Raw genomic sequence first — 25,409 nt, forward strand, 5'->3', positions numbered from 1 at the left:
TGAGTACTGTGTCCAGTTCTGGGCCCCTCAACTTAAGAAGGACATTGAGACTCTTGAACCTGTCCAGAGACGGGCAGTGAGGCTGGGGAGAGGCCTGGAGCCCAAGCCCTATCAGGAGAGGCTGAGAGAGCTGGGATTGTTTAGCCTGCAGAAGAGGAGGCTCTCTACAACTACCTGAAAGGAGGTCGTAGCCAGGTGGGGGTTGGTCTCTTCTCCCAGGCAATCAGTACCAGAACAAGAGGACAAAGTCTCAAACTGTGCCAGGGGAAGTTTAGGCTCAAAGGTGAGGAGAAAGTTCTTCACAGAAAGAGTTGGAATGTGCTGCCCAGGGAGGTGGTTGAGTCACCATCCCTGGAGGTGTTCAAAAAGGGATTGGATGTGGCACTTGGTGCCATGGTTTAGTAGCCATGAGGTGCAGGGTGACAGGTTGGACTTGATGATCTCTGAGGTCTTTTCCAACCTTATTGATTCTATGATTCTATGAGATGGAGACTGCTGTGAGAAATGATTCACTCCAATCAAAATGGAGATGAACAGAGCATTTCTCAAACTCTGAATCTGTCAGTCTGCCAGCTGCTTCTCTGGTGGCCAAAATCTGGAACCATTATAGCTGAAAAGAAGAGGTTTTACTTAGCCCTTCTATGGCAAGAAAATTACGGGGTTTTTTAATACAAAAGAAGATAAGTATCACAGCAGGGAGAAACCACAGATCTGACAGACACTGTGCAAAGCTGAAATTGGGCTAAACATCTTTGACCTCTGCAAAAGATGGGATAACAAGAAGAAGATTTGTATGCTTCTCATTCATTGCACTTGAATACTTCTCCCTTGTTGCTTACTTACCCGGGAATTAGGATTGTCCAGCACTACAAAAATAACAAAGATATTGGCATTCTGAGCTGCTTGCACTGCTGCTGTCACTCGTTCCTTGCCTTCCAAGAAGAGGCCTCTTCCATCAGATACAATCAAGAGCAGCTGTGCTGTTTCTGGGCACAAAGAGCATTTTAAATTCCAGTAAGTTAGAGCAATCCCTTTAAAAGGGCAAACAGATTGGTTTTGCTGTTAGTCCTCTGAGTATCATGGAAAAAGCCCTCAAGAGTATTCCTAAAGAAATTAAGTCTATCACATAGAATTCTGTGATTTAACATCAAGCTGCAGTTATGAGTGGGTCAAGAATGAAAAGTTCTTTCCACTGTGTGAATCCACTGAGAATAACTAGGAGGAAAAAAATCTCAGTCTGTCAGTACCATAATCAAGGATGAAAGGCTTGGAAAACACCTAACAAACTTAGTCATGGTCTTGTCTTTCATGTCTGATAAGGGCCTAGGGCTTGAATATTGGCTGAATTATAAGAGCCCAGACACTAGGTCACTACTTCAGTAGAGCACCACCTGCTGCAATGAGAGTTCAAATCTATTCCTCTAGAAGCAAGTCCCTATCACCTAGGACCAAAACTAGTCCCACTTCACCAGGCTTGGCTTCTATCAGACAACAATCTTGGGCCACCCAAAATGGGTTGTTTTGAGGAAACTAAGCCAGAAGATAGGCTCCAGAGGCACAGTCAGGGCAGTCCAACCACTACAGGACATTCAGCCCTTAGGACCAGAGGAACTAGTCTGAAGTAAACCTCCTGAAATCTACACAGCATAGATGCTGGGTTCCTCAGCACCACCCACTTTCTGGAGGCATGTTACTTGACCCAAGTTGTCCCCAGAGTCAGAGAGATATTCCTCTAAAGAAACTTCTAAGCCAAGTTATGTGTCCATCTTTTTTGTAATTCCAAGGGAGGCCAAAGCAATTACAGTCAGGAAGGCAAGCTCCTCTCTCCTGTTCCCCTTGCAGCATAATGGCTAGGGAGGGATGCAGCACACTTCCTCCTCTTCTGCAGGCAGGCCCCAAATGGTCTTTTTACAAACAGAGCTGATGTATCCTACTGCCTTTTCTCTTGCTAGCCTTCTCTGATTCTAGGGAGCTGCCTGGATGCTGCTCCTCCTCGGGATGCTCCAACAGCATGGCCACCCTGTGGCAAAGCAGCTATGGCTTGATTCTAAACCCAGAATGTCCATCTCGTGGAGTACTTTCACAAGAACTTCTTTAAAACATGGGGGCTACTATAACAAGCTTTTAGCTGGCACAAAGCAGCCTTTTGGGCTAACTATGATCAGCCATCAGGTAACAAGGCTTCCAAATTCTCTGGGGAATCCAAGCAGCTCATGATCTAAACTTGCACCACAGTGGAAGTCACACAGGAGGCAAACCCTTATCACCCTCAGAAGTGCCTGCTTCTGGATACCCACAGAAATCAAGCTCTCAAGAAAGAGCAGAATCCCCTAGGGAGTGAGGGTCACTAGGAAGCTGACAATCCTCTAAAGCTGGCAGTGCATAGGACTTAAGAAGGACCTGGAAACATGACCTAAAAGGAAGGCAGGAAAGGTATGCCTTTTTGAAAAGCCTTAAACACAACTTCAGTGCATTACTGACAAGTAGAAAGTAGGTGTCCTTTGGGCTTTGACCTAAATTTCAACCAAACATTTCTGTTGACCAAGTAAAACCCAAAGCCCCAGTGCAAGTGAGTGCTAGGAGTCCTTCTGGCAGGATACTGCTTCAGGACTCTAGTGAGCATTCTGCTGCCACAGCAAGCAGCACAGTAACAAAGAAAAACAACAACAAACCCAGCAAACAACCCCAAACAAACAACAACAAAGCCCCCACAAACAAAAAACCAACAACAAAAGCCAAACAGAACCAACAAGCAAACAACAACAACAAAAATCCAACCCAAACACCCTGACTCCCAACCCCTCCAAAACAAAGAAAGAAAGAAGAGCTCACCTGGGTTAATATTCTGAGACAGGTGCTGTGCTGCAGCAAACATATTTGCTGATGATTCTAGAAACTGCAGAGGAAACAAACAAGATGAAGTTATCCCATCATAAAATCATAAGCTTCATGCTAACATCTTTAAAGAGCACATCTCTGTGTTTTAAATGCCACGACAGTTTAGGGTGACCACCAATACAGACACAGTCCTTGGCATTTTCCTGTATGCTTTCAAATTCAGTAGCTAGTTTTGAACTAGAGAATCTTCAGGAGAGCCTTCAATCTGGATTCAAAAACTTCCCAGTGCTAACAAAGCCATGAAAACATCCTCAAATTGATCAAGTGATTAATGGCATCATTAAAAATATCTCTCTCCTAGTTCTAGGTTGAACTTCTTTGGCTTCAGTTTTCAACACAAGTATCTGGTTACATATTTCCTATTCAAATTAAGGACATTAACCTCTCAAGTCCTCCTAATTTCAGCATTTATAAGATTAGCACCATTTGTCTCCTCCTTTCTCATTCAATGTTAATGGATGATCTTATTAAAATCTTGATAGACAAGACTGCAAAAACCTTCCTAAAAGAAGAAAAATTTGCATCTGTCCAGGAAGTATTAGTACAGGAAATGTATTGCCCATGTATCAGCAGAGGCTGGGGACTGACCTGCTGGAGGGCACTGAAAAGGAAAAGGACCTGGGGTTCCTAGTGGATGGAAGGTTGACCATGAGTCAGCAATGTGCTCTGGTGGTCAAGAAGGCCAGTGCCATTCTGGGGTGTATTACATGGGGTGTGGTTAGTACGTCGAGTGAGATAATCCTTCCCCTCTGCTCTGCCCTGGTGAGGCCACATCTGGAATACTGTGTCCAGTTCTGAGGCCCTCAGTTCAAGAAGGACTTCAAGGAACTGCTTGAAAGAGTCCAGTGCAGAGCCACAAAATGATGAAGGGAGTGGAACATCTTCCTTATGAGGAGAGACTGAGGGAGCTGGGGCTCTTTTGCTTGGAGAGGAGGAGACTCAGGGGTGACCTCATTAATGTTTATGAATATGTAAAGGGTGAGTGCCAAGAGGATGGAGCCAGGCTCTGCTGGGTGATGCCAAATGACAGCACAAGGGGCAATGGGTGGAAGTTGAGGCATAGGAACTTCCATGTAAACATGTGGAAATTTTTTTCCACTGTGAGGGTGATGGAACCCTGGAACAGGCTGCCCAGGGGGCTTGTGGAGTCTCCCTCTCTGGAGATATTCAAAACCTGTCTGGATGCATTCCTGTGTGATCTGCTCTAGGTGATCCTGCACTGGCAGGTGGGTTGGGCTGGATGACCTTTTGAGGTCTCTTCCAACCCCTAACATTCTGTGAAAATGCTGTTTGAGACTCAGTGCAGATACAGACAGATGAATGCTTAGAAGCAGCATCCATCAGAACCAAGTTAACAAACACTCTTCCCATTACCAAATTGTGACCATTCCGTCTCTTCGCTGACTAACCAGCTATCCCACTCTCAAATATAAACAACCATTAAACATTACAAAGTGATCATGAAACCACGAGGCTGCTGGTAGTCTGGAAGGGGGTTGCAACCTCCTTGCCCTAGAGGCATTCCTGCATACCTGGGCTATTTTTGTTTTCTTCTGCTGGAATTTGCAAAGACGCAATATCCGTGTCCCTGACTGGTCACTGAACTGCTCATGGAACGGGTGCAGCAGCTGCACGGTCTCTCCAAAGCTTGAAAAGTAAAACAAGAGCACAACACAATTACAGGGTGAAAGTGGTACTTGCATTCTGCTCTGGACTCTTGAAGAGAAGCCAAGATTTCTAATGAACTCACCTGCATACAGCAATTTGCCCCACTTCTAGAAGAGTCAGTGCATTTCCAATCACTGCCAGGGATTCATATGCAAGCTATTGAAGGACAAAGTTACATGAAAACCAGGAGATTGCAGATTTTACTCACACCTCAGTATAGTATTAAACATGAATAATGTCACTCAAAGTATTTCTTATCATCCCCTAAAATAAACAAAGAACCTTCCTATTTTTAACCCTGCTGTATGTATTCAAAGTAGTCTCTGCAATGCAGACACACTAGTTCCACTGACTGATTTGGAGATACCACTCTAGGCAGGCTAAGGAAATAAACACTAGAATAACTGCTTAGAAGGAAATAAGGGATTTTAATAAGTGAAACACCTACAAGGGAGCTATGGTCTTAAGAGGTCTGTTTCAACCTGGATGACTTCCTGATGAAATAATACTTCCTGATGAAATAATACTTCCAAAGAATGGCATAGTAGTAATTTTCAGCCCTCTGTAGCTATAAACAAGTAATTTCCCAGTGGATATATACAGGGCTAAAAAATGTAAGATCTCCTCCTTCCAGCTAACTTCCACTGATCTTTTAGTCATGAATCTCTTAGGTATGACAAGAGTTCAAGAACGCTGACCAGGAGAAAACAGCTGCTCCAGAATCACTACTCAAGCTTCCAACAGCCACCAGCTCTGTATGACAACAAGTTAGCAGCTGACATACTCATGAACAACAGGTAGTTTCTTCATGCTTCTTCCAAGATTTCATTTTACCTGTTTAGAGTGATTGTCTATCATACTGGAGGAATCATCAATAGCCAAGCAGATCTGGTACTGCCGTTTGCTGGGCTTGGTCCTTCGCAGCCAGATCTTATCCTTGCGGAACTGGCTGGCAATGTATGGAATCACTTTGCGCATGTTCAGTCTCTTCCCTGTTCTGTAGTCTCCTCTGAAAGGCAAAAAGAGACATCACACAGTGACAGGGATTATCAGCAAATATGTCATCCTGCAAGTGCTGGCCTATGCAGCACATGCACCAAAGTGTAATACATTTCACAGAAGCTTAATGAAACCCAAAGCAGCAGTTCTGATATTCACATAGCCACACTCTCAATGCAGGATTGATACCCAGTGTTTTAAAGGGGAGTTCTTAAATCCAGATGCCTAAAATGGAAGTCAGACCTTTGTCCCAGGTTGAGGCCAAGCAGATCCTCTCTTGCCCCTCACAGGGACAGAAAAATGAGACTCACACAAACGGATTGCAGAAGTGATGGAAAGTTTAAATGGAAAAGCAGTGAATGTTTTACAGAGAGCTACAAGCACAGTGCCAAAAGAGATCCCAAACCATACAGAGTCCTTACAGCACACCCAGAAGCATCCCAGCATTTCCCTTCTCCCTACTCAAGGGTACACCCAGCCCCCCCAGGGCTCTTTCTTCCCTCCCTCCACTGTTAGGCTAATCTCAGCTGGCCAGATCTGAGATTGCCCTTCCTCCTTCTCCTCCTGGCATTAGGCCTAGCCAGGCCTAAGAGGCCTTGAGGTAACTCCCCTTCCATTACCAGATAGGGAGCATCTCCCACGAGAGCAGTGAGGGAAGAAAGAGAAAGTGAGAGACCTTGCAGATGGATTTATAGGGAGCAGGAGATGATGGGAATGAAATATGCCATTTCCTGTGTCTACCCACTGGGCTGGACACTTGGGGCACCGGAGGTGTAGCTTGTGTGGCAGCAGCAGGAGGCACCCAACGTAAATTGCCACAGCCTTGAATTTAGATTCCTCCAGTTTGAAATGAGTCTAGATCTCTTAAAAAGAATATAAATCCCTTAAGATTTGTGGCAGTTTTAAACTGATGCCTAGGACATTTTTCCACAGATTGAGTAGGAAGTAAATAAATTACCATTGGATGCAAGAGAAAAATAATGATAAGGGCTAAATAATCCCCTTGGTCTGGTAACTGACATAGAGTTAGTTGTATAAACTAACTGTCTCTTGTTTTGCCTTCTTCACTCTAGCAGGTCCTAGCTGGTTGCTTCAGCTGGCTTGCTGACCTTGGCTGTGTTTCTTTGTTGTGGCTAAGTACTAACAACCTACTCTCTAAGTTTTCTCCTCTTTCTCTTCCCCTTGTCAGGGGAAGAGGGGGAAGGTGTTGGTAACCCCCTGGCTTTGTGCAGAGGGGTTCCTGTGTTGTTTATAAATTGTAAACATGTGTAAATATTGTCTATTTTGTAGATATTCATTGCATTTCATAGATCTAGATTTTAGCCTGCTTGTAACTATACCTTCATTTGCTTCCACTGAGCTAGACCGGCAGTTTTACTTTGGGAGGTAATTTCAACCCACCACAATGTTAAAAACAAATAATTTTGACAGCAGCACTTGAGTCAGCACTGTTTCAAAGTTGATCCCTTGCTGCACAGAAGAAAGACTGAAAAAACCAAACCAAAAAACCCCACCACAGAATACATCCAGTTAGAAGAGACCTCAAAGATCACCCAGTCCAACCCTCCACCTGAAGGGTCAACACTAAACCACGTCCCTAAGCACCAGGTCCACATGCTGCTTGAACAGCCCCAGGGATGGTGACTCCACCACTGCCCTGGGCAGACCTTTCCAGTGTTTGATAACCCCTTCAGTAAAGAAGTATTTCCTAGCATCCATTCCCCTCTTTGCTCCAGCCTCCCTTCAGGCAGTTGTAGAGAGCAATGTAGTCTCCTCTCAGACTCCTCTCCTTTAGACTGAGCAACCCTAGCTGCCTCAGACACTCCTCATAGAAAAAAAGGCAATGTCCTCAGGGTGGGTTCTGAGTACTAGATCACATTTGCATGTCATAAATAACCTAGTATGCCCATACCAAAATAAAGTGAATGGCTTTTCAAACAGGAGTAATTGCTATAAAGGAAAACCAACACACAACTGCAGTTGTACAGAGGTTAAAGTCCCTACAAACAGGAGGTTAAAGAGGAAGCTGAGGGATGCATTTATTGCTCTCTACAATTACCTGAAAGAAGGCTGTAGTGAGGTGAGTGTTGGTTTCTTCTCCCAGGTAACAAGAGATAAAACAAAAGGAACTGGACTCAAGTTGTGCCAGGTTTAGACTGGATATTAGGAAAGATTTCTGCACTGAAAGAGTGGTCAGGCATTGGAGTAGGCTGCCCAGGGAGGTGGTGGACTCACCATCCCTGAAAGTGTTATAAAAACATGTAGACATGGCACTTTGGGACATGTGGTGTTGGGTTGATGGTTGGACTTTATGATCTCTGAGGTCTTTCCCAACCTTAATGATTCCATGAAGCTGGAAGTCTCAGAAAGATCCAACTTACTTCAATTTGGCTGCCTGAGTGGGTTCCAGAATGAGCCGCAGCTGTTCACAAAGCTGCTGCGATAGAGGAGCCGTCAGTGCTAGATACCTCTGCCACATCTGTGCTGCTTCCTTCTCCTAAAACATCACAAAGAAAGAAAAGTGAATTACAAGAAAACAAGAAGTTGGGAAGCACTGCCTGAGAAAGAAAACAAATCTCAGTGTACTAAGGGGAAGTACACTGTAGTAACTATCAGCTAAACTGTGAGGGTGTCTTATGAGCACTCTAAAGATGATGGTTTGCCATCAGCTTGGGATGCTTCTTGCTGCTGCAAAGACACAGTGTGCAGTGAGCATTTCTCTAGGAGTACACAAAGCAAATCTATCATTGCTATTGAGGCAAGAAAATCTTTTAACAGCCACTGTCTGATAACGTGTATTACAGCAAGGCAAGCTGTAAAAGTCTGCTATCAAAAATTACAACTAATAAACATTCAGCACAACTGTTAAGCCTCTACACTGGCAGTTCCATTCAGGAATTACTTCCAAGTATGGTTTCTAATTCAGTCAGAGAAAGTATCATACTCTGGTTTGGCTATTGGTTATCTCAAACTTCAGCACTGCAACTAAAGGAGGCAGCTTCTGTTGATCATAATTTTGAGAAATTAAGTGTCCAGCACTTAACTGCAGGTGGCAAATCAAAAGGAGCTTGGCAGGACTAAGAAAAATGTTTCCAACTATGCAAGTTTTAGAATACATAGAATACATAGAATAAACCAGGTTGGAAGAGACCTTCAAGATCATCACGTTCAACCCATCAACCAATCCAGCACCACCTAAACAACTAACCCATGGCACCAAGCACCCCATCAAGTCTCCTGAACACCTTCAATGATGGCAACTCCACCACCTCCCCAGGCAGCCCATTCCAATGGGCAATCACTCTCTCTGTATAGAAATTCTTCCTAACATCCAACCTAAACCTCCCCTGGCACAGCCTGAGACTGTGTCCTCTTGTTCTGGTGCTGGATGCCTGGGAGAAGAGACCAACATCCGTCTGTCTACAACCTCCCTTCAGATAGTTGTAGAGAGCAGTAAGGTCACCCCTGAGTCTCCTCTTCTCCAGGCTAAGCAACCCCAGCTCCCTCAGCCTCTCCTCATAGGGCTTGTGTTCCAAACCCCTCACCAACTTTGTTGCCCTTCTCTGGACTCGTTCCAGCAAGTCAACATCCTTCCTAAACTGAGGGGCTCAGAATTGGACACAGTACTCGAGGTGCGGCCTAACCAGTGCAGTGTACAGGGGCAGAATGACCTCCCTGCTCCTGCTGGCCACACTGTTCCTGATGCAGGCCAGGATGCCATTGGCCTTCTTGGCTGCCTGGGCACACTGCAGGCTCATAGAAGTCACACCAGAGTAAGTTTCTGCAAGTAGCACACAGCACATGCAAAAGGAGATGTGACATGCTACCCTGCTATAAGGATGTGATTTTATTTCAGAGTAAGTTAAACATCACCAACAAAAGCAGCATCTAAATCACACAATTGTGGGTATTTAGATCCCAACCTGCTTGGCTTCCTCGATGCTTCAGCAGTAAACCAAGATGAAGTAATGCAATGAAGGAATAAGGTCACAAACCTCATCTGGAGCTCCAGACTGCTGTGTCTGCCAAGCTTCCAACTGCTTTTCAAGTTCCTTTCTTAGCTCTTCAGGATCTCTAACGATGTGCTAGGAGATTAATGAGACAGAAAAAATAAGTTCACACCTGTGCTGATCCCCAGATTATAGTGAACTATGAAAAACTAAAAATGCCTTGTTGTTATTCTTAGGCAGAAAATACCTGAAAAAAACAAATTGCTTTTTAGAAATTATCTTCCATGTCTAGGAAGGAAAAATATCTCCCCACAAACACCTGCATCTGTGACACAATCAGCATAGAAACGAAGCTAGGAACAGACACCACAAATGATCAAATAGGGAACCTCAAGATAATTCAGTGAGATTGGCTTGACAAACACATTTAATGACACTTCAATGGAGATCAAACTACTGAATTCTACCTATCTGCTATCTTCCAAAATCTGATAGGCTCCCCTTAATTGTAGGTTTTTAATAGCTTCATTCAAACCACTTAACTGAATGACATCTTCCTCTTTACCTACCAGAAAATACTATGTGACAAACCATTCTGTTAAAGGACACCCAAACTCTTTTACACCTCTCCAACTTTTATTTCAGTGACAACTTTTGTTCCCAACTTGTAAAACTGTAATATAGAATAGAATAGAATAGAATAGAATAGAAAAGAATAGAATAGAATAGAATAGAATAGAATAGAATAGAATAGAATAGACCAGGTTGGAAGAGACCTTCAAGATATTGAAGGTCTCTTCCAACCTGGTTTATTCTATGTATTCTATGTATCATCGCGTCCAACCCATCAACCAATCCAACCCACCTAAACAACTAACCCATGGCACCAAGCACCCCATCAAGTCTCCTCCTGAACACCTCCAATGATGGTGACAAATATACTCAAACAGCAGGAGGTGGTCAGTAACCTGCAGGTTTACTGGGTTAAGGAAGGTAATTAAATACAAACTCAGCAGTAGCAATAACTTCTCACTCCTCGAGAAGCAGCAGCAGCAGTCCCTCTAAGCCACCTAGTGCAGGTTTAAGGAAGGGAGGAAGAACGTACATGAAGGAGGCTTCCTCACTCCTTTTGCTGGCAGTTGAGAAATGGCACTTTTCCCCCTTCCTATCTTTCTCCCTTGTCTTTAATGGGTGTCGCAGGAGCTCCCCCTCCTGTTTCAGGTTTTGCATGTCAATTGAAAAGAAACCCAAAACCCAACCACACACACACAAAAAGGGCACCACTTGCATTCCTCAGCCTTTTCCCAAAGAGCTGCCACATTTGGCATTAAGATGGAAATATCAGGTATGGCTGGGACACAACCCTTTCTGTGCTGTGCAGAGAAACAGTAAAATACCGCTCTAAGTATGCGCTCAGGGCACGGTGTTATAAGCATGAAAGCTCAATACTTCTGAAAAACACACACTGAAGATATTCTTCATCAGCTGGTTACTGCTTCTAGGCCATAGCTCTTTACAATAAAGCTAACAGTTTGTGCTGGGAAGCTACGAGTGTCACATGGAGCTCTAGGATTTTCTAGGTTGGATGAGGCCTTGAGCAGCTGCCTCTGGATGAGAGGCGTCCCTGCCCGTGACATGGAGGTTGGAGTAGATGATCTCTGAGGTCCCTTCCAACCTAGGCCATTCTATGATCACATATTTGAGCTGAACATTCATAAAAGGCTCACAAAGGTTTTGTAGTATTTGCAATCAGCTTTTCTTTGAGGAAGTAAGATATTGGTATGAATTAACTAATGTGAACGCCCACATAGGGGTTTTAAGGTCACTGAGGCCTAGCTTTCTCATCACTCTGAACCCTTTTTATCTTCAGACCAAATATTTCTGCCCATCACTTTTCACTCTACTGAAGCCTTTGGTCAGAGGATTCACTCTCTGCAAGACAGATCTTGACAGTTCAAAAAACAAAAATGTTCCCACATAAGGATGGGGAGGACTGGTCACTCTAAACTCAGCAGTCAGCTGCATATACAACAGCTGCTGTGTGTTACTTTTCATTCTGTAATTACAGAACAGCAAGCTACTGAGTGGTCTGAATGAAAGTAACTCTGAACTTCTGCATTCACAGAGCTTCATTAACACAGGTGAAATAAACCACCCTCTTTCTACCACTGTAGTTGTAGTAAGACCCATTGGGTGTCAGACCTGGGGAGTATCCATCAGAAACTGATGGGCTGTATGGATGGTCGAGTCCTTGCTTCTCTCTGGCTTCTCTTCAGATGCTTTTGGTAGCTTTTCTGTTGTAGAGTCATTGGCATCCTCCGAGTCAGAAGTCTGGGTCTCTGGCTCCACTTCACCTGGTCCTACAAACACAAAACTAATTACTGACTTTGTAGCTCACACACAATATAAGAGCTAACACTGTATCTCTTCTCTTTTGCCAAGTGTCTCAGATGCCTTGTTGTTCAACCCAGATATTCGAGAGAAGTGCACAAACTTTAAATCAATCAGTTCTAGGAATAAGATGAACACAAGTCCTTGCAACTCACTGGAACAGGTAAACACACATTTCCTTATGCAAACCTTTTTCTTCTCTCTTATAATATTCTTAACAAAAGAACAAAATATTAGTGAACAGATCTTTAACACCTGAAAATTCCACCGACAAGGACAATTTCTGAGCCTCATGGCCTGTCAAGAGAGGCAGGAGGTATAAAGCAGTTTGAGAATCTAGTTTTGTAACAGAGCCATTTCCTATAAATTATAAATTAATTTACAATGAGAGGAATGAACTAAAGATTCTCTTCTATTATTGCTTCTACTCTCCTACACTGTTTAACAACTAATCTTAAGAAAAAGAAAGTATGGCATTGTAGGGGAAGCTTCAAAGATCCATGTTTTCCAGAACACACTTAAAGAATCATATGTAAAAAGAGACAAGACTGCTTGCATGCACGCCTGTACTACAAGACCTGAAGGGTCTGCTAGTGAAAACTGTCTCCCCCCCTCTCCAGCCAACATTTGTGTTGGCTGACAAAAAACCAATTCAAAATTCCAGGCCACAGTGCCATTTACTTAGAAATCCTTCTCTTGCAATTGGCAAGAGATATTTCTATATATCTAGCTTTTTTGTGTGTGTGTGGGCTGTGTGACTGACAAGTCAGATGCATCTTCTCATCTACCAACATTTGCATCTGATAGCCATTTTCTGTTAGGCTGCTCAGCTTTGTTCTGTTTAGTTCCTCCTTCAAGAAGAAAGCAGTAAGGCATTGACACTTCAGTGCTGCCTCATTGGGTCCTGTTCAGATTGCTCCTCAGTTTCTTGGTGCTCTTTCAGAAGTTAAACACAAAAAAAGTGGAGTTACGTGGTGCTGATGCTGGTGACACTGGAATGCATTGTTGTATGCCAGTTCATTAAGTGAATTGGCATTGTGGCCAGCAACAGGGAAGTGTTTACTTTTTACTGCTCCAAAGAAGTGGATAAAGATGAGAGACCCCTCTGTCACTCAACCAATCTTGCAAAGGCTAATGCTGGTTACTAGGCAGGAGTAAAACTACTGCTGCAGAAAAGTCATCTAGGAGCAGATGGTTTTATCTTATAAAGCATACACACATCTTTAACATGAAAATATAACCACCTACATATAAAGATGCACATCAGAGTACATTTAAGAATGGGTTTTAAGTTAAGGTACCGGTTTTAGTGGCAGTAGATCTCTTTTTCTCTGGCTTCAGCTCCTCTGTGTCTACTGCTGTGAGCTCCTCATTGTCCTGCATTTCTGTTTCCATAGCTGTATCTTCAGAATCTCCTTCTTCCTTTTCTTCATGAGGCATAATAGGTTTTTCTTGCTCCTTGCTAGCAACATCTGTACAAAGGCAACAAGACTAATAAGGAAAAGGGGGAAGGAAAAGCAGTGAAGTTGCAAATAACCATTGCATTCTGAGGCCATTGCCCATCAGTTTTAGTGAACTTCAGAACAGACCTGAGCTACTGCCTCAGACCTCAGTTTTATCTTTCACTGTGCTGTGTCCTATTGTATCAATAAGCTATTGCCCTGAAAGCCTGATGAATAAAAGAGACTAGTTACTTGAATGGACAGCAATTTAACTAAACTTTTATTAGAGGAGTATTTGTAGAGGCATCAATTTGTATGATACAGAATAAAGAACCTGTAGCATTACTCCAAATATTCTGCTTGCACAGCAGCACTTTGGGCTTCAGCACAATTGAAGTAAGATTTGGAGAAGATAGATTTAAAATGTGTCCTGACTAAAATGCATTTTTATGAGTTGGTTCATTGTTTTCAAAATGGTTATTATCAGTTTGAACCTGGCTGTCAAAGAGTAACAGTTATTGAAGTGAAATGGTGCTACACTTTCCACCAAAGTAAGGATTATTATAGCATGGCTCAGCTTGGAAAGGACCTCAGAGATCTTCTACTCTGATGTCCCTACTGTGGGCAGGGATGCCTCTCAACTAGACTCAGCTGCTCAAGGCCTCATCCAGCCTGGCCTTGAACACCCTCAGGAAGGAGGCATCTACAGTCTCCCTGGGCAGCCTTTCCAGAATCTCACCACCCTCATACTGAAGAACTTATTCCTAAGATTCACTCTAAATCTACTCTCCCTTTGCCTAAAACCACTCACTCTTGTCCTATTGCTAGACACTCTCATGAAAAGTCCATCTCCAGCCTTCCCAGAGGAAGCTATAAGGTCTACCCAGAGTATTCTCTTTTCTAGGCTGAATAACCCCAGCCCCCTCAGCCTATCCTCATAGCAGAGGTGCTCCAGCCCTTGGATATCTTTGTGACTCTCCTCTGGACTTGCTCCAAGAGTTCCATGTCCTTCTTTATGATGGGGACACCAGAACTGGATGCAGTATTCGAGGTGGCGGGGGGGTCTCACAAGAGCAGAGTAAAAGGGCAGAATCACCTCTCTTGACCTGCTGGCCACACTCCTCTTGATGGAGCCTAGGAGACAATTTGCCTTCTGGGCTCCATGAGCACACTGCTGGCTCATGTTGAGCTTCTCATCAAGCAATACACCCAGGTCTCTTTCTTCAGAACTACTTTCAACCCACTCCTCACCCAGGATTGTTAAACTAGCTTTAAAAAACCTAGTGGAAAAGGCTACAGTAAGGAGGAGCATTTCAGGATTTAATTCTGCAATGACAGCTCTTTACTCCCAGAAATACCACTGTACCATATGTCTGTGCATCATAGCATTCAGAGCTTTGTTTAATATGCTCAAATGCATCAGCCTCCTCCACATTTTGTTTAGGCTGGGTTGTATTCTGCTTTGCTTCGCTGCTGGATTCTATGGTTCTCAGTCGCTTGTGGATGTGCTCGTTGTGATCTCCCATTGAGCGCTCGTTGTCTGCCTGGCCAGGCTTCCTCTTGAAGCTCTGCAAAAAGAAGCAGGTCACTCTTAACTGGAAATGAGGTGCAACCATACACTGGGGAAGGAGAGGAGAGGGGAAGGAGGGGGAAGGTTAAAAAAAGAAGGTATGAACCTGGGTTGTTTTTCTGCTTTGCTTCTGAGAAGCCATCCGGGCCATGCATGTGGATTCATGGCCTTCCGACTGATTTGCACTTGAAGCTCCACTTCCATATTCCTGAGAGACCAAAAAGATTGCAGTGGTAACTGAGAAGTGATTCAGCAGCTGCTGTAGACAAGTGTGAGAAGTTAAACTGCACTGCTGTGCTACCTTCTATTGTGATGGATGAAAGGCTCAGAACTGGAAGTATTATTCTTGTAGAGAGCAGAAGAGTCAGACAGTTCTGCAGCTCAACAATTAGCCTGCACTTCACCACACAGTTTTCAGGTATCTACTTGGTCCTCAATTTGTTTTTCAATGAATGTATAATTTGTCTTCTCAAAATGGAACCTTAAGACACAATTCTTAAAAGCATGGCAGCACTTCCATGACTATAACTTGAAAACATATTCACACGTTCAGCATTTTTGACTAGGAAACCTCCATGTAATTTACCTCTTTAGACTGGTCTCTTTCTGAAGCCTCTCCAGCCAGCTCAACAGCGCTATCACTCTGCAGGTTCTCCTGCCCAGTCTGCCCTTGTGTTTCATGCTCCATTCTTTCCTCAGACTCAGGGATCTGTTCATCCATCTCTGAATTATCTTTATCCTCTTCTTCCTGGAAGAACAGCAGTTTACTTAAACATTCTTAAAAACATCAGGAAACAGAAGGCCAAGGAGGTAATAAGAATACAGATGACAGAAAGGCAGCAGTTTAACGGTAAGCACATGTCTCTTCTCTTGAAAATTCTAATACTACACCTGTGCAAAACCAAATGTGTTTCAGAGTGCCACAAAACAGAATTTCTTAAGGAAAAAAAAGCAAGGAAAGGGAAGAAGGGGGAAAGGGGAGAAGGGGAAAAGGAAAAGAAAATTAGGCTTTTATCTATTACTCTCTACCTGAGGTTGAAGGCCTTGCTCAGCAGCAGGGACTCCCTTCTCATCAGCAGATTCTTTTTTTTCTTCATCAGGTGGTTGTGACTCTTCCTCCTCCTCCTCCTCCTCTTTTGCTGCATCCTCAGTGTTCCCTGCATTTTCTTCTTCATCATCAGCATTTTTGTCCCCTTCATCTTCCTTCTCCTCTGTATCTTCAGAAATACCTTCTTCAGCTGGTTCTGCACGTTGATCGTCTCCTTCTGTCTCGCCGGTATCCTCCTCATTCTGTTCTTCTGTCTTTTCTCCTTCACTTAAATCAACTGGTTTCTCATCTATTTCAAAAGCATTTTCTTCATCTAGATGAAGAAAAATAAATCAGAAAAGTATACAAAGCTCCCAGTGAAATACAAGGAGAGTGAGTATCACAACTGCCCAGCCTATCAAAAAAGTCTGATCAAGAAAAAATACTGAGAATTCTATACACAGAATCTGTGCTTTTCTGTAGCAGAGAATTTCTTTACCAGTTCTTCTCTTGGTTTGTAGCTAACTTGAACACAGAAAGTTTCATCTAAACATAAAGAGGAACTTCTTTACATTGAAGGTGGTGGGAGCACTGGAACAAGCTGCCCAGAGAGGTAGTGGAGTCTCTGTCTCTGGAGTCATTCAAAGCCTTCCCTGGCTGCCAAGCTGAGCAACAGGCTCTAGGTGAACCTGCTCTGGCACAGGGGTTGGACTAGATGACCCCCCGAGGTTCCTTCCAACACCTGTCTTTGTGTGATTCTGTGAATTATATAGCATTATGAATTCCTATTACCTGCCTTTAACCTAATATTCTTGAGGGCTAGTTGATTTTGAGTACAAATACTTGTAAGTGTCATAGAAAAAAATGAAACCACAAAAGCAATTGGCAATGAAGTAAGAGCTTCTAGCATAAATTAGGGTGCATCACTTGGATAATATGAGAAAACTTCCTCCACAGTGTGTGCAAAAGAGAGGTAAAAGAAAATGCTGTGATGCTGAGTTCTTATCTGCCCTGCAGTTGGTATTTTGATATTTTGAGACACAAAAGTGAATTTACAGCTTTTTGTTATACAGAATTCTGCCACCATCTCTCTCCTTTCTATAAAGAAAAAGGGCTCATTATCTGACTGTTCTTCTCTATTTCCATTTGGCTTTCATCTGGGAATCTGTAGAGACATTTTTAGTGGTACCTTCATCCTCTTCCTCATCACTCTTCTCATCAGTCTCCAGGTTCAAATTATCAGGAAGGTCCAAAGGTTCAACTTCAGGCTCCTTTTCTTGCTGGCCATGGTAAGGATCTACTTCATTCTCATCATACTCACGCTGTCAGCAGAAGAATGTGTAGGGGGGAAAAAAACCCAAAACAACAAACAGGTATGTTATAAATGCCAAATACAAGGAAAGGTAAAGATGACAAATAAGGTATTTCTGAATTCTCCAGGTTACAGAAGTGCTGGGTACAATACAAAAAATTGTTGGGTGACAGGTTGGACTTGATGATCCTTGAGGTCTTTTCCAACCTTATTGATTCTATGATTCTATGAAGATTAGATTAAAAATGAATTTCCAGTGGTACACAGCCTTGTGTATTAGTAACAGAAAAGAGTCATTGCAGCACATGCATTTACATAAATGATTACTTCTTCCAAAGAGCATGTTTTGTGCTCAGGATTCAGTTTTCCTACTTGAACAGTTCTGAACAGAATCTGCACTCTTGCAGAAGGTAAATGCACTCTTGCATACTATGCAGAATCTTCAAGCATACTTTGGACAGATTTCTTTTTGCCCCTCAAAATATCAATTCAGTCTAAAACCTGGTTTGGCAGTCATTAGAAATTCTGTGAACAAAAATTCTTTCTGGATTACAGATCAGAAAAAAAATGTATTATAACAGATACAGTATGGTTAATTTTTAGCTCTGAAATGCATACATTTTTATACTGTACTTAACTATTAAATAAAGAGCGTTTCTAATTCTCATAAACACATGCTGTGAGCAACAAAACCTGGCTTAACAACAACGTTCTCTGTGCAGTCCAAATCACTTTTACCTCATCAATCTGCTCATGGATTTTCTCTTTGTTTCCACTGTCATCTTCTTGTTGCTCTTCTTCCTTATCCTTGGGAGGCTGTTTTTTATTATCCTTGTTTCCTGTGCCCAAATTGTCATCTTTTGCAACAAGCTCTGAATCCTCCTATTAACCAACAAATTCCAAAGAAATTCAATTATGTTACCTGCAAAGTCTGAGTGAGAAGGTATCATCTGCGTCAAACAAAACAAACACTACACATAATTTGTGTATACTCCAATGATCCCCTTCCAAGACCAAGAGCTATGCAAGGGAGTTCATGGTCCAGGTCACATCACCATTGTAGAGTTTAAGTCCTTCAATATTATTTTTCTCCACTCCTTTTCTCTTTACCTCATCCATTCCTGGTCCAGTTTCTTCTGTTTTACTACTGGCATCTTCATCATCATCATCGTCATCATCCCCCCAAAGCCTCTCATCCAGTTTATCATCAGCTTCAGCATTATCAAGATTTCCCATCTGCTTATCCAGCTCCTCCTCTTCATCTGAATTGTCATCATTTTCTGTGTACAGTTCAGAATGTGTTTCAGCACAGAAGAAACAGTTGACTTTTTGGTTAAGTTCAGAAACAAGCAGTCATAGCCGCACCTCAACTTCATTGCCCTCTGCAGTCAGTTGAGATGTGTGGAAACAGACACCCATGCACTACCATCTTTAAGAGCAGGGTCCCAGTTATGTGTGTTATAGTGTTCTCTTGCACCTACAGAAGCCCACAGCATTCTTTCCCTCAGACTAACAAGTACCAGGTGCAAAACCTGGATGAATTAAACTATTCCTTACCCTCTCTCCCTCCTCCATTTTCAAGATGTTTTGGCATTAAAGGGAGAAGAAAGGTCTATTCTGCTTCACCTGTTTACTAGGCTTGGGACTTGCCCTTCTCATGCAGATGAACTTGCTCTTGGCACTTTGTCAGATTTAAAAGTAGATTTAACACCACTGGAATTTGTAAGCAATGTTACTTTCATGTGTTTCAGCTATTACCCTTTAAAGTGGAAAAACTGCTACCTTTTGGGTGAGTAGCAACTTGAACGAACCCACCAAATGCTGCTGGTTTTCCCACTTTAAAAAAGTGAATTAAACTCCTTGCAATAGCTTCGTTAGCCATATATTGAAGTTAAGGACAGTCAATCTCAAGTGTTCTGTTGACTTTCAGTCATTGATTTTAAGACCTGTTTATAGGCCAGCTCACAAGAAGAAAGAATTGGCTCCTTCACTGCAAAACCACCACGGTGACAAAGCAGAGACAGTATTTCCTTTGTGTACATCTTTGCATTCATATTAATACCTCTTAAGTGTTCATACACAAATGGGACTACTTTTTTAGTATATGCTTTATATAATAAATATAACCATTACTGGACAGATCTAGACTATTTACTGTAAGTTATAAGTGGAAGGACCAAACCTTTTTTCTCCAGTTCTCCATCATGCATTTTTCCGTCAAAGTCTTCTGACATTTCAATTGCATTGTCTTCTCCTTCAATGTCTGGTTTAGAATCTTGATCCTCTTTCTCCTTCTCTTGACCCTTCTGAAAACTGTCTTCTATCTGAATTATTAGTAAAACAAAAAAAATGACAATGGATCTTGCCAATCTTTAAGTACCACAAGAATATTTATAAGGTTATATGCAAAGACAAAAGCCAACCTAGACACGACTTCATGGAATGTGTCCTGAGAAGGGCAACAAAGCTGGTGAGGGGTTTGGAGCATAAGCCCTATGAGGAGAGGCTGAGGGAGCTGGGGTTGCTTAGCCTGGAGAAGAGGAGGCTCAGGGGAGACCTAATTGCTCTCTACAACTACCTGAAGGGAGGTTGTAGCCAGGTGGGGGTTGGTCTCTTCTCCCAGGCAGCCAGCATCAGAACAAGAGGACACAGTCTCAAGCTGTGCCAGGGGAGGTTTAGGCTCGAGGTGAGGAGAAAGTTCATCACAGAGGGAGTTGTTGGCCATTGGAATGTGCTTGCCCAGGGAGGTGGTGGAGTCACCATCCTTGGAGGTGTTGAGGAAGAGACTTGATGGTGTGCTTGGTGCCATGGTTTAGTTGATTAGATAGTGCTGGATGATAGGTTGGACTCTGATCTCAAAGGTCTCTTCCAGCCTGGTTTATTCTAGTCTAGTCTAGTCTAATCTAGTCTAGTCTGTTCTCCCAGGAGACTGAAGGAAACAATGTTTCTTTACATGAAGCATTTACAGCATGGATTCCAAGGTTTCTTTTCAGTTTTGACTCAAATTAAACAAGAACAACCCAGGACACTTGCCTGATCTTCGCTCTCTATTTTGTCGCTCACATCCTTCTTGCCTTCCCCATCTCCAATACCAGCATCCTCGTAATCGTGAAACTGTGATGCTCCTTCTCCAGCTTCTTCTTCAAGTAACTCTTTGGGCAGACAAAACCCCTACAAAGGCAAACAGAAACTCAGAACTTCCTGCAGTTCAGCTTAGTTTCCACTTCAGACCCTTGTAAACATTAAAGACGTGCTTACCACATCTCCACTGTTAATCTCTAATCACTCACCTTTTGGGCAAGCTCTGTAAAAATGCTGGTTAGAACAGAAAGCAATTTTCCAGTACTCCGGTGAGATGCCAGGGAAACAGTGAGGTAGAAGAGGATGAGGTCCGAATACTTGCAGAGCATGGGCTTCAGGCGTACCAGCAAATAGCAGGACTGGTTGAAGAACTGCAGTTAAAAACCAAAGGACAGTCAAACATGATTGTGTACATGCTGAGATGCACTTTAGAGACTGAAGACAGAGTAAAAAGTGATGCTCAAACCAGAACTGTAAGCAGGCAAGAGGGGATTTGAAAGTTTCTGACTTTTGTCTAGATTTTCACAAACCCCAAAACTTTTCCATCTTATCAAAGGAGCCTTTGGCTTTTGCACTGCAGAAGAGTACCTGTACAGGTACTCTTCTCACATGCTTGTAGCTTTAAGTTACTAGACAAAACCCAGCAATGCACATTTAGCCAAAGTTGACAGTTCCAAATCTTTTGAGACCCCTAAGGCAAAACCTCTTGAGAAGAACAATTTTACCTTATGTTTATCTGAAGCATAATCTTCCCCATAAGATTTCAGGTCCTCCAGGAGTTCTGAAACTGCTAAAATGGCTTTCTGCACATGCAAAGAATCCAGATCAGCAGAAAGCTCCTCATTCAGAAGCTTAGTTATATGTCCTGCTTTAATCACGTCGAATGAGGCTGCATCCTCTGTGTTTGAAAACATGTAAATCAAGTCAGACATTCTCAAAATGATCCACCAAGCAATCTAGAAATATCCTTCTTATCTGTTTAAACAGACTTCTGTGAAAATAGCAATTTTCTTGTCTATTGCTGCCTCTGCTGGACATAGTTTAAGGACTTCCTAGGTTTGCATAGCTGAAACTCTCCTCCTCCTGAAGTAAATTAAGAAACCTACCATCTTCCTCTGGAGATTTTTCTTCCTCTTTTCCATCTTCCTGTTTTTTCTCAACCAAACACTGGATGGCATAGAGAACAACACGGATAACTGCTTCCACTTTTGCTGAGAAGTGCTCCACAAACTCTTCATCTGACTGTTGGTTACCTTTTGATTCACAACACAGGGAGTTTTATGTAGAAGTACATTACATTAGTTACTGTGTTTGCCCTATGCATGAGAAGCACTATCCAATTTTTTACCACATAGCTCTACTGAAATCTCCTTACTAACCCTGATGGTATAAAAATCTGTCATCAACAGTGACTAAGGGGGAAAAAAACCCACCACATTATTGCATAACTTATGTCTGGGCTAAATTTTATAAGTTTGGATTCCACCAAGTGTTTCTGGATATCCAAATGAACACTGAGCCATTTTCTCCCATAACCAACCTAATGGATTCTTCTATCTTTATCTAAACTAAAAAATGGGCAGAGAAGAATTGTCTTTACCATTGCAATTTGTCATGGAAGCAAGAAGCTGTGCTCTCCAGGCTGTGAAGTCTGCAGATGTATTATTAACTTCCTCCTGTATATACTTTAGGCTTTTGATTAGGGCCATCTGATTTGCAGCTTGTTTTCCTTCCACATCTGGAAGAAACAAGGACTCTATGCCTTGTAACTGAGCTGAGACTTCAAGCAGGCAACTCATAGCTGATGTGCAAACTTCAAAATCTCTCCTGCAACAAGAAATACCATCACACTGAAAGAAGAACAAACACTTCAGTTTAAGATTGAACCTTTTCTTGGGGCAGGAGTGAGGGGAGGGAACCTGATCGCCACGTTGAACATATTAAATAAGAAGTCTGCCAATCAGCAGATGTGCCACTCTTGCTATTTGAAGCAGAGAATGAGAAGCATATATATTCTTGCTGTTAGTATCAGTTAGGCTACAGATTTCTTTTGAAATAAAAATTTCTCCATTAAATTTACATTTGAAATTCACTTCCTTAACTAAATAGTTATGGGGATGAAATCCCAGGAGACTAAAGACAAACTGAGAAGCCATTTATTTAGTGACTTCTCAGGGGAGTGGGAAAAGACACAGACATTTGTTTTAAAAGCCAGGCACTGCACTTTGCAACAAAAAAAGAACAGAAACAAGTTTCAAGAGCACCTGAACACTTGTCAAGATATGCACACACAACCATTTTCAAGGCGACCTCACACATCTTGTATCAACACAGAGAGATTCAATTTTATGCACATGTAGAACTCACCAGGAATACAACAAGGTCTCACGTGACTGGTGTCTTATTTTGTCCACTTCTGCTTTCATTGCCTTCACATTTCCCTGCATTGCAGTCAACTGTGTAGCTACCTGCAGCCACAACTGATCCTTATTTCGCATCCTGCATCCAGGTGGCAGTTGCTCAGTCGTTACTGGAGTCAGGTATTTCAGTTCTGAGGGAATTAGGTCAGCTACTCCCTTAAAAGCATTTCCCATTTCAAGTCCTGAACTCTGAAAAGTGTTTGTTTTGACATCAGTCCTTTCACTGTCACTGCACTTTGTTGACTCTTCTCTTGGGCAGCATTGCATAAACCAAGACAGCTCCTCGAGAACCATCACACACTGCATGGAAAGTTGCTGCAATTTATCAGTCCAGCACTGAATGCTGTCTTGAGGAGGAAATGCTACATTATATTCTCTGTCAGAAGTCAGTCTGGAATCTATCTCTTGTATACAGCTCAGGAGGTTCCTGGGTAAGAAGAAAGAAGGAATTCCTCATTACAATCATCAAGTTTTATGTTTTACTTCCCTTTGAAAAAGCTCAAACCTTAGACCAAGTTCATAAATGCTCTAAATAACATGAAGTCAGTGGGGGGAAAAAACCACCACAAAAACAAACCCAAAAAACTCTCAAACTTCTCCAGGCAAAACTAGAATGCTAGCTTATTAATTTATTTATTATTTAATTTTCCTCTCCATTGCATATGTTTGAGTTGTGAAAATAAGGCTTTGTGAGAGTTCTCAGAATCTACACCAAGCCATCCTTAAACTCCTGACCTGAAACTCAAATTTTATTCATTTTCTTCCACTATAAAATCAAATCAGATTCTAACACATCTTCATTGTCTGAAGTGCTGTGTAATAATCAGCTCAAAACAAATGATTAATCTGATTCACAATGGAAGTCACAGCAATGCAGTTAAGTGTCTTAGAGGATTTGTCACTGCAAATTTAGGGGTTTGCATTCTGGGCTCTTGATTGGGTTCTTTATTTATTCTTTTGTATGCTCTCATAGTTTCCTAAGGGTAACATAGTTTTTGCACCATTAATCTCCAGTCTAGATTTCCCTTTGTATACAAAAAGATGGATGTTAGGAAGAAGTTCTTTATAGAAAGAGTGATTGCCCATTGGAATGGGCTGCCCAGGGAGGTGGTGGAGTCACCATCACTGGAGGTGTTGAAGAGGAGACTGGATGGGGCACTTGGTACCATGGTCTAGTTGCTTACTGCTGAACTCCTTGTCAGCATCTAAATGTTGGAAAATGCATCTAGTTAATGTTTAGGAGAAGACTTGATAGGGTTCTTGGTTGCATGGTTTAGTTGATTAGGTGGGTTGGATAATAGGTTGGACACGATGATCTTGAAAGTCTCTTCCAACCTGGTCTGGTCTGGTCTGGTCTGGTCTGGTCTATTCTATTCTATTCTATTCTATTCTATTCTATTCTATTCTATTCTATTCTATTCCTATTCCTATTCCTATTCCTATTCCTATTCTATTTCTATTCTATTTCTATTCTATTCCATTCTATAGTGTTGGGTGACAGGTTGGACTCGATCTCTGAAGTCTCTTCCAATCTGGTTAATTCTATTCTATTCCAAGGAAATAGCTCTTGACCCAACTAAGAAAAGTTTTATGGATTACAATAGCAATGAGGATGAATACACAGAACAACAGTGGAACCTGCAGTGAAACTGATGAGTGAAAAATCACATCAAGTGAGAAAGATTTTCTCACTTCTGCAGTTTTGACACAAGATCAGTATCTCCCACGTTTCTACAATACTTTATTTGTAAGATGTTGGGGTTTCTTCATATTGGTTCATAGTGACATCCAGCTAATTTATTTGCTCCAATTCAAACCAACAGCTCAAACACAGCCAAAATGATCTTAGGTCAACAACAAAGGAGAGATTTTTAACAATCTATAGGCTTAACTTCACAATCAACTGTAGTAATTATTTCACAGTCTTCTTTGCTTTTCCCAAATTATTTTGATTCCAAAATATTAGCTGCAATGACAGGTTAAATAATATTGAATCCCCTTTTTTTGTGTGCATGTCATGTGTGTCCCCATGTCCCCATCTGTCCACCATCTCATCTTGTCTTTATATGTACTCTTCATTGAGGGGAGGAGAGACATGGGGAAGTAGGGGAAATAATTTCATTTATTTGTTTTCTTGACCTCAATTGCTTACTGCTGAACTCCTTGTCAACAACTAAACGTTGGAAAATGCAGAAATACCTCAGCAGGATCCACTGTTCTGTCAATGCAGTAAGAGACTGCCTCTGTTTGACAAGCATCTGCAGGAGGTGTGCAGAGAATCCTTTACATCTTTCAATGCCACCTAGTCCAATATCCTAAAAAAGAGAGACAAAGCGGGAGGGAACAGTTTGATGAATAACTGGACAGCAACATTCTTTGTGCCTCTATTTCACTGCACTGTGAATGTTTTTATTGTGTTGATGGTTCTGCAGCAATTCTTATCAGGGAATTAATTCCAATGGTAAATCTACCTTACATAATGATTATTAAGATCTAAAAAGAGATGACCCTATGTTTTGACATTCATGACCACCGCTTAAACCACTTGCACAAGTCATTTTACCAGATTTAACTGACAATTACTTTCACTCCTTTCATTAGACCAGGCTCCACTTTTCAAGCCTGTTCACAACACAGAGCAAAACTGATCT

The 25,409-nt window shown here is 42.2% G+C and overlaps 1 protein-coding gene across 1 annotated transcript in view; it reads right to left on the reverse strand.

The window, feature by feature from the left end:
- MDN1 (midasin AAA ATPase 1) overlaps positions 1–25,409 on the reverse strand; it is a 116,805-nt gene that overhangs the window by 1,993 nt on the left and 89,403 nt on the right. Inside the window, exons 79-102 of the mRNA XM_054162495.1 lie at positions 24,958–25,073; positions 22,706–23,185; positions 21,939–22,165; positions 21,445–21,591; positions 21,064–21,236; positions 20,548–20,709; positions 20,291–20,428; positions 19,440–19,581; positions 18,368–18,537; positions 17,996–18,139; positions 17,135–17,267; positions 15,948–16,279; positions 15,505–15,666; positions 15,025–15,126; positions 14,715–14,916; positions 13,208–13,378; positions 11,718–11,875; positions 9,561–9,650; positions 7,947–8,062; positions 5,401–5,575; positions 4,649–4,722; positions 4,431–4,545; positions 2,833–2,896; positions 844–986 (exon numbers count right to left, since the gene is read on the reverse strand). Coding sequence (XP_054018470.1) covers positions 844–986; positions 2,833–2,896; positions 4,431–4,545; positions 4,649–4,722; positions 5,401–5,575; positions 7,947–8,062; positions 9,561–9,650; positions 11,718–11,875; positions 13,208–13,378; positions 14,715–14,916; positions 15,025–15,126; positions 15,505–15,666; positions 15,948–16,279; positions 17,135–17,267; positions 17,996–18,139; positions 18,368–18,537; positions 19,440–19,581; positions 20,291–20,428; positions 20,548–20,709; positions 21,064–21,236; positions 21,445–21,591; positions 21,939–22,165; positions 22,706–23,185; positions 24,958–25,073 — 3,936 coding nt within the window. The remainder of the gene's footprint in view (positions 1–843; positions 987–2,832; positions 2,897–4,430; positions 4,546–4,648; positions 4,723–5,400; positions 5,576–7,946; positions 8,063–9,560; positions 9,651–11,717; positions 11,876–13,207; positions 13,379–14,714; positions 14,917–15,024; positions 15,127–15,504; positions 15,667–15,947; positions 16,280–17,134; positions 17,268–17,995; positions 18,140–18,367; positions 18,538–19,439; positions 19,582–20,290; positions 20,429–20,547; positions 20,710–21,063; positions 21,237–21,444; positions 21,592–21,938; positions 22,166–22,705; positions 23,186–24,957; positions 25,074–25,409) is intronic.

The sequence above is a fragment of the Dryobates pubescens genome, chromosome 6 (genome assembly GCF_014839835.1).
Source record: "Dryobates pubescens isolate bDryPub1 chromosome 6, bDryPub1.pri, whole genome shotgun sequence".
Classification (NCBI taxonomy): Eukaryota; Metazoa; Chordata; class Aves; order Piciformes; family Picidae; genus Dryobates; species Dryobates pubescens.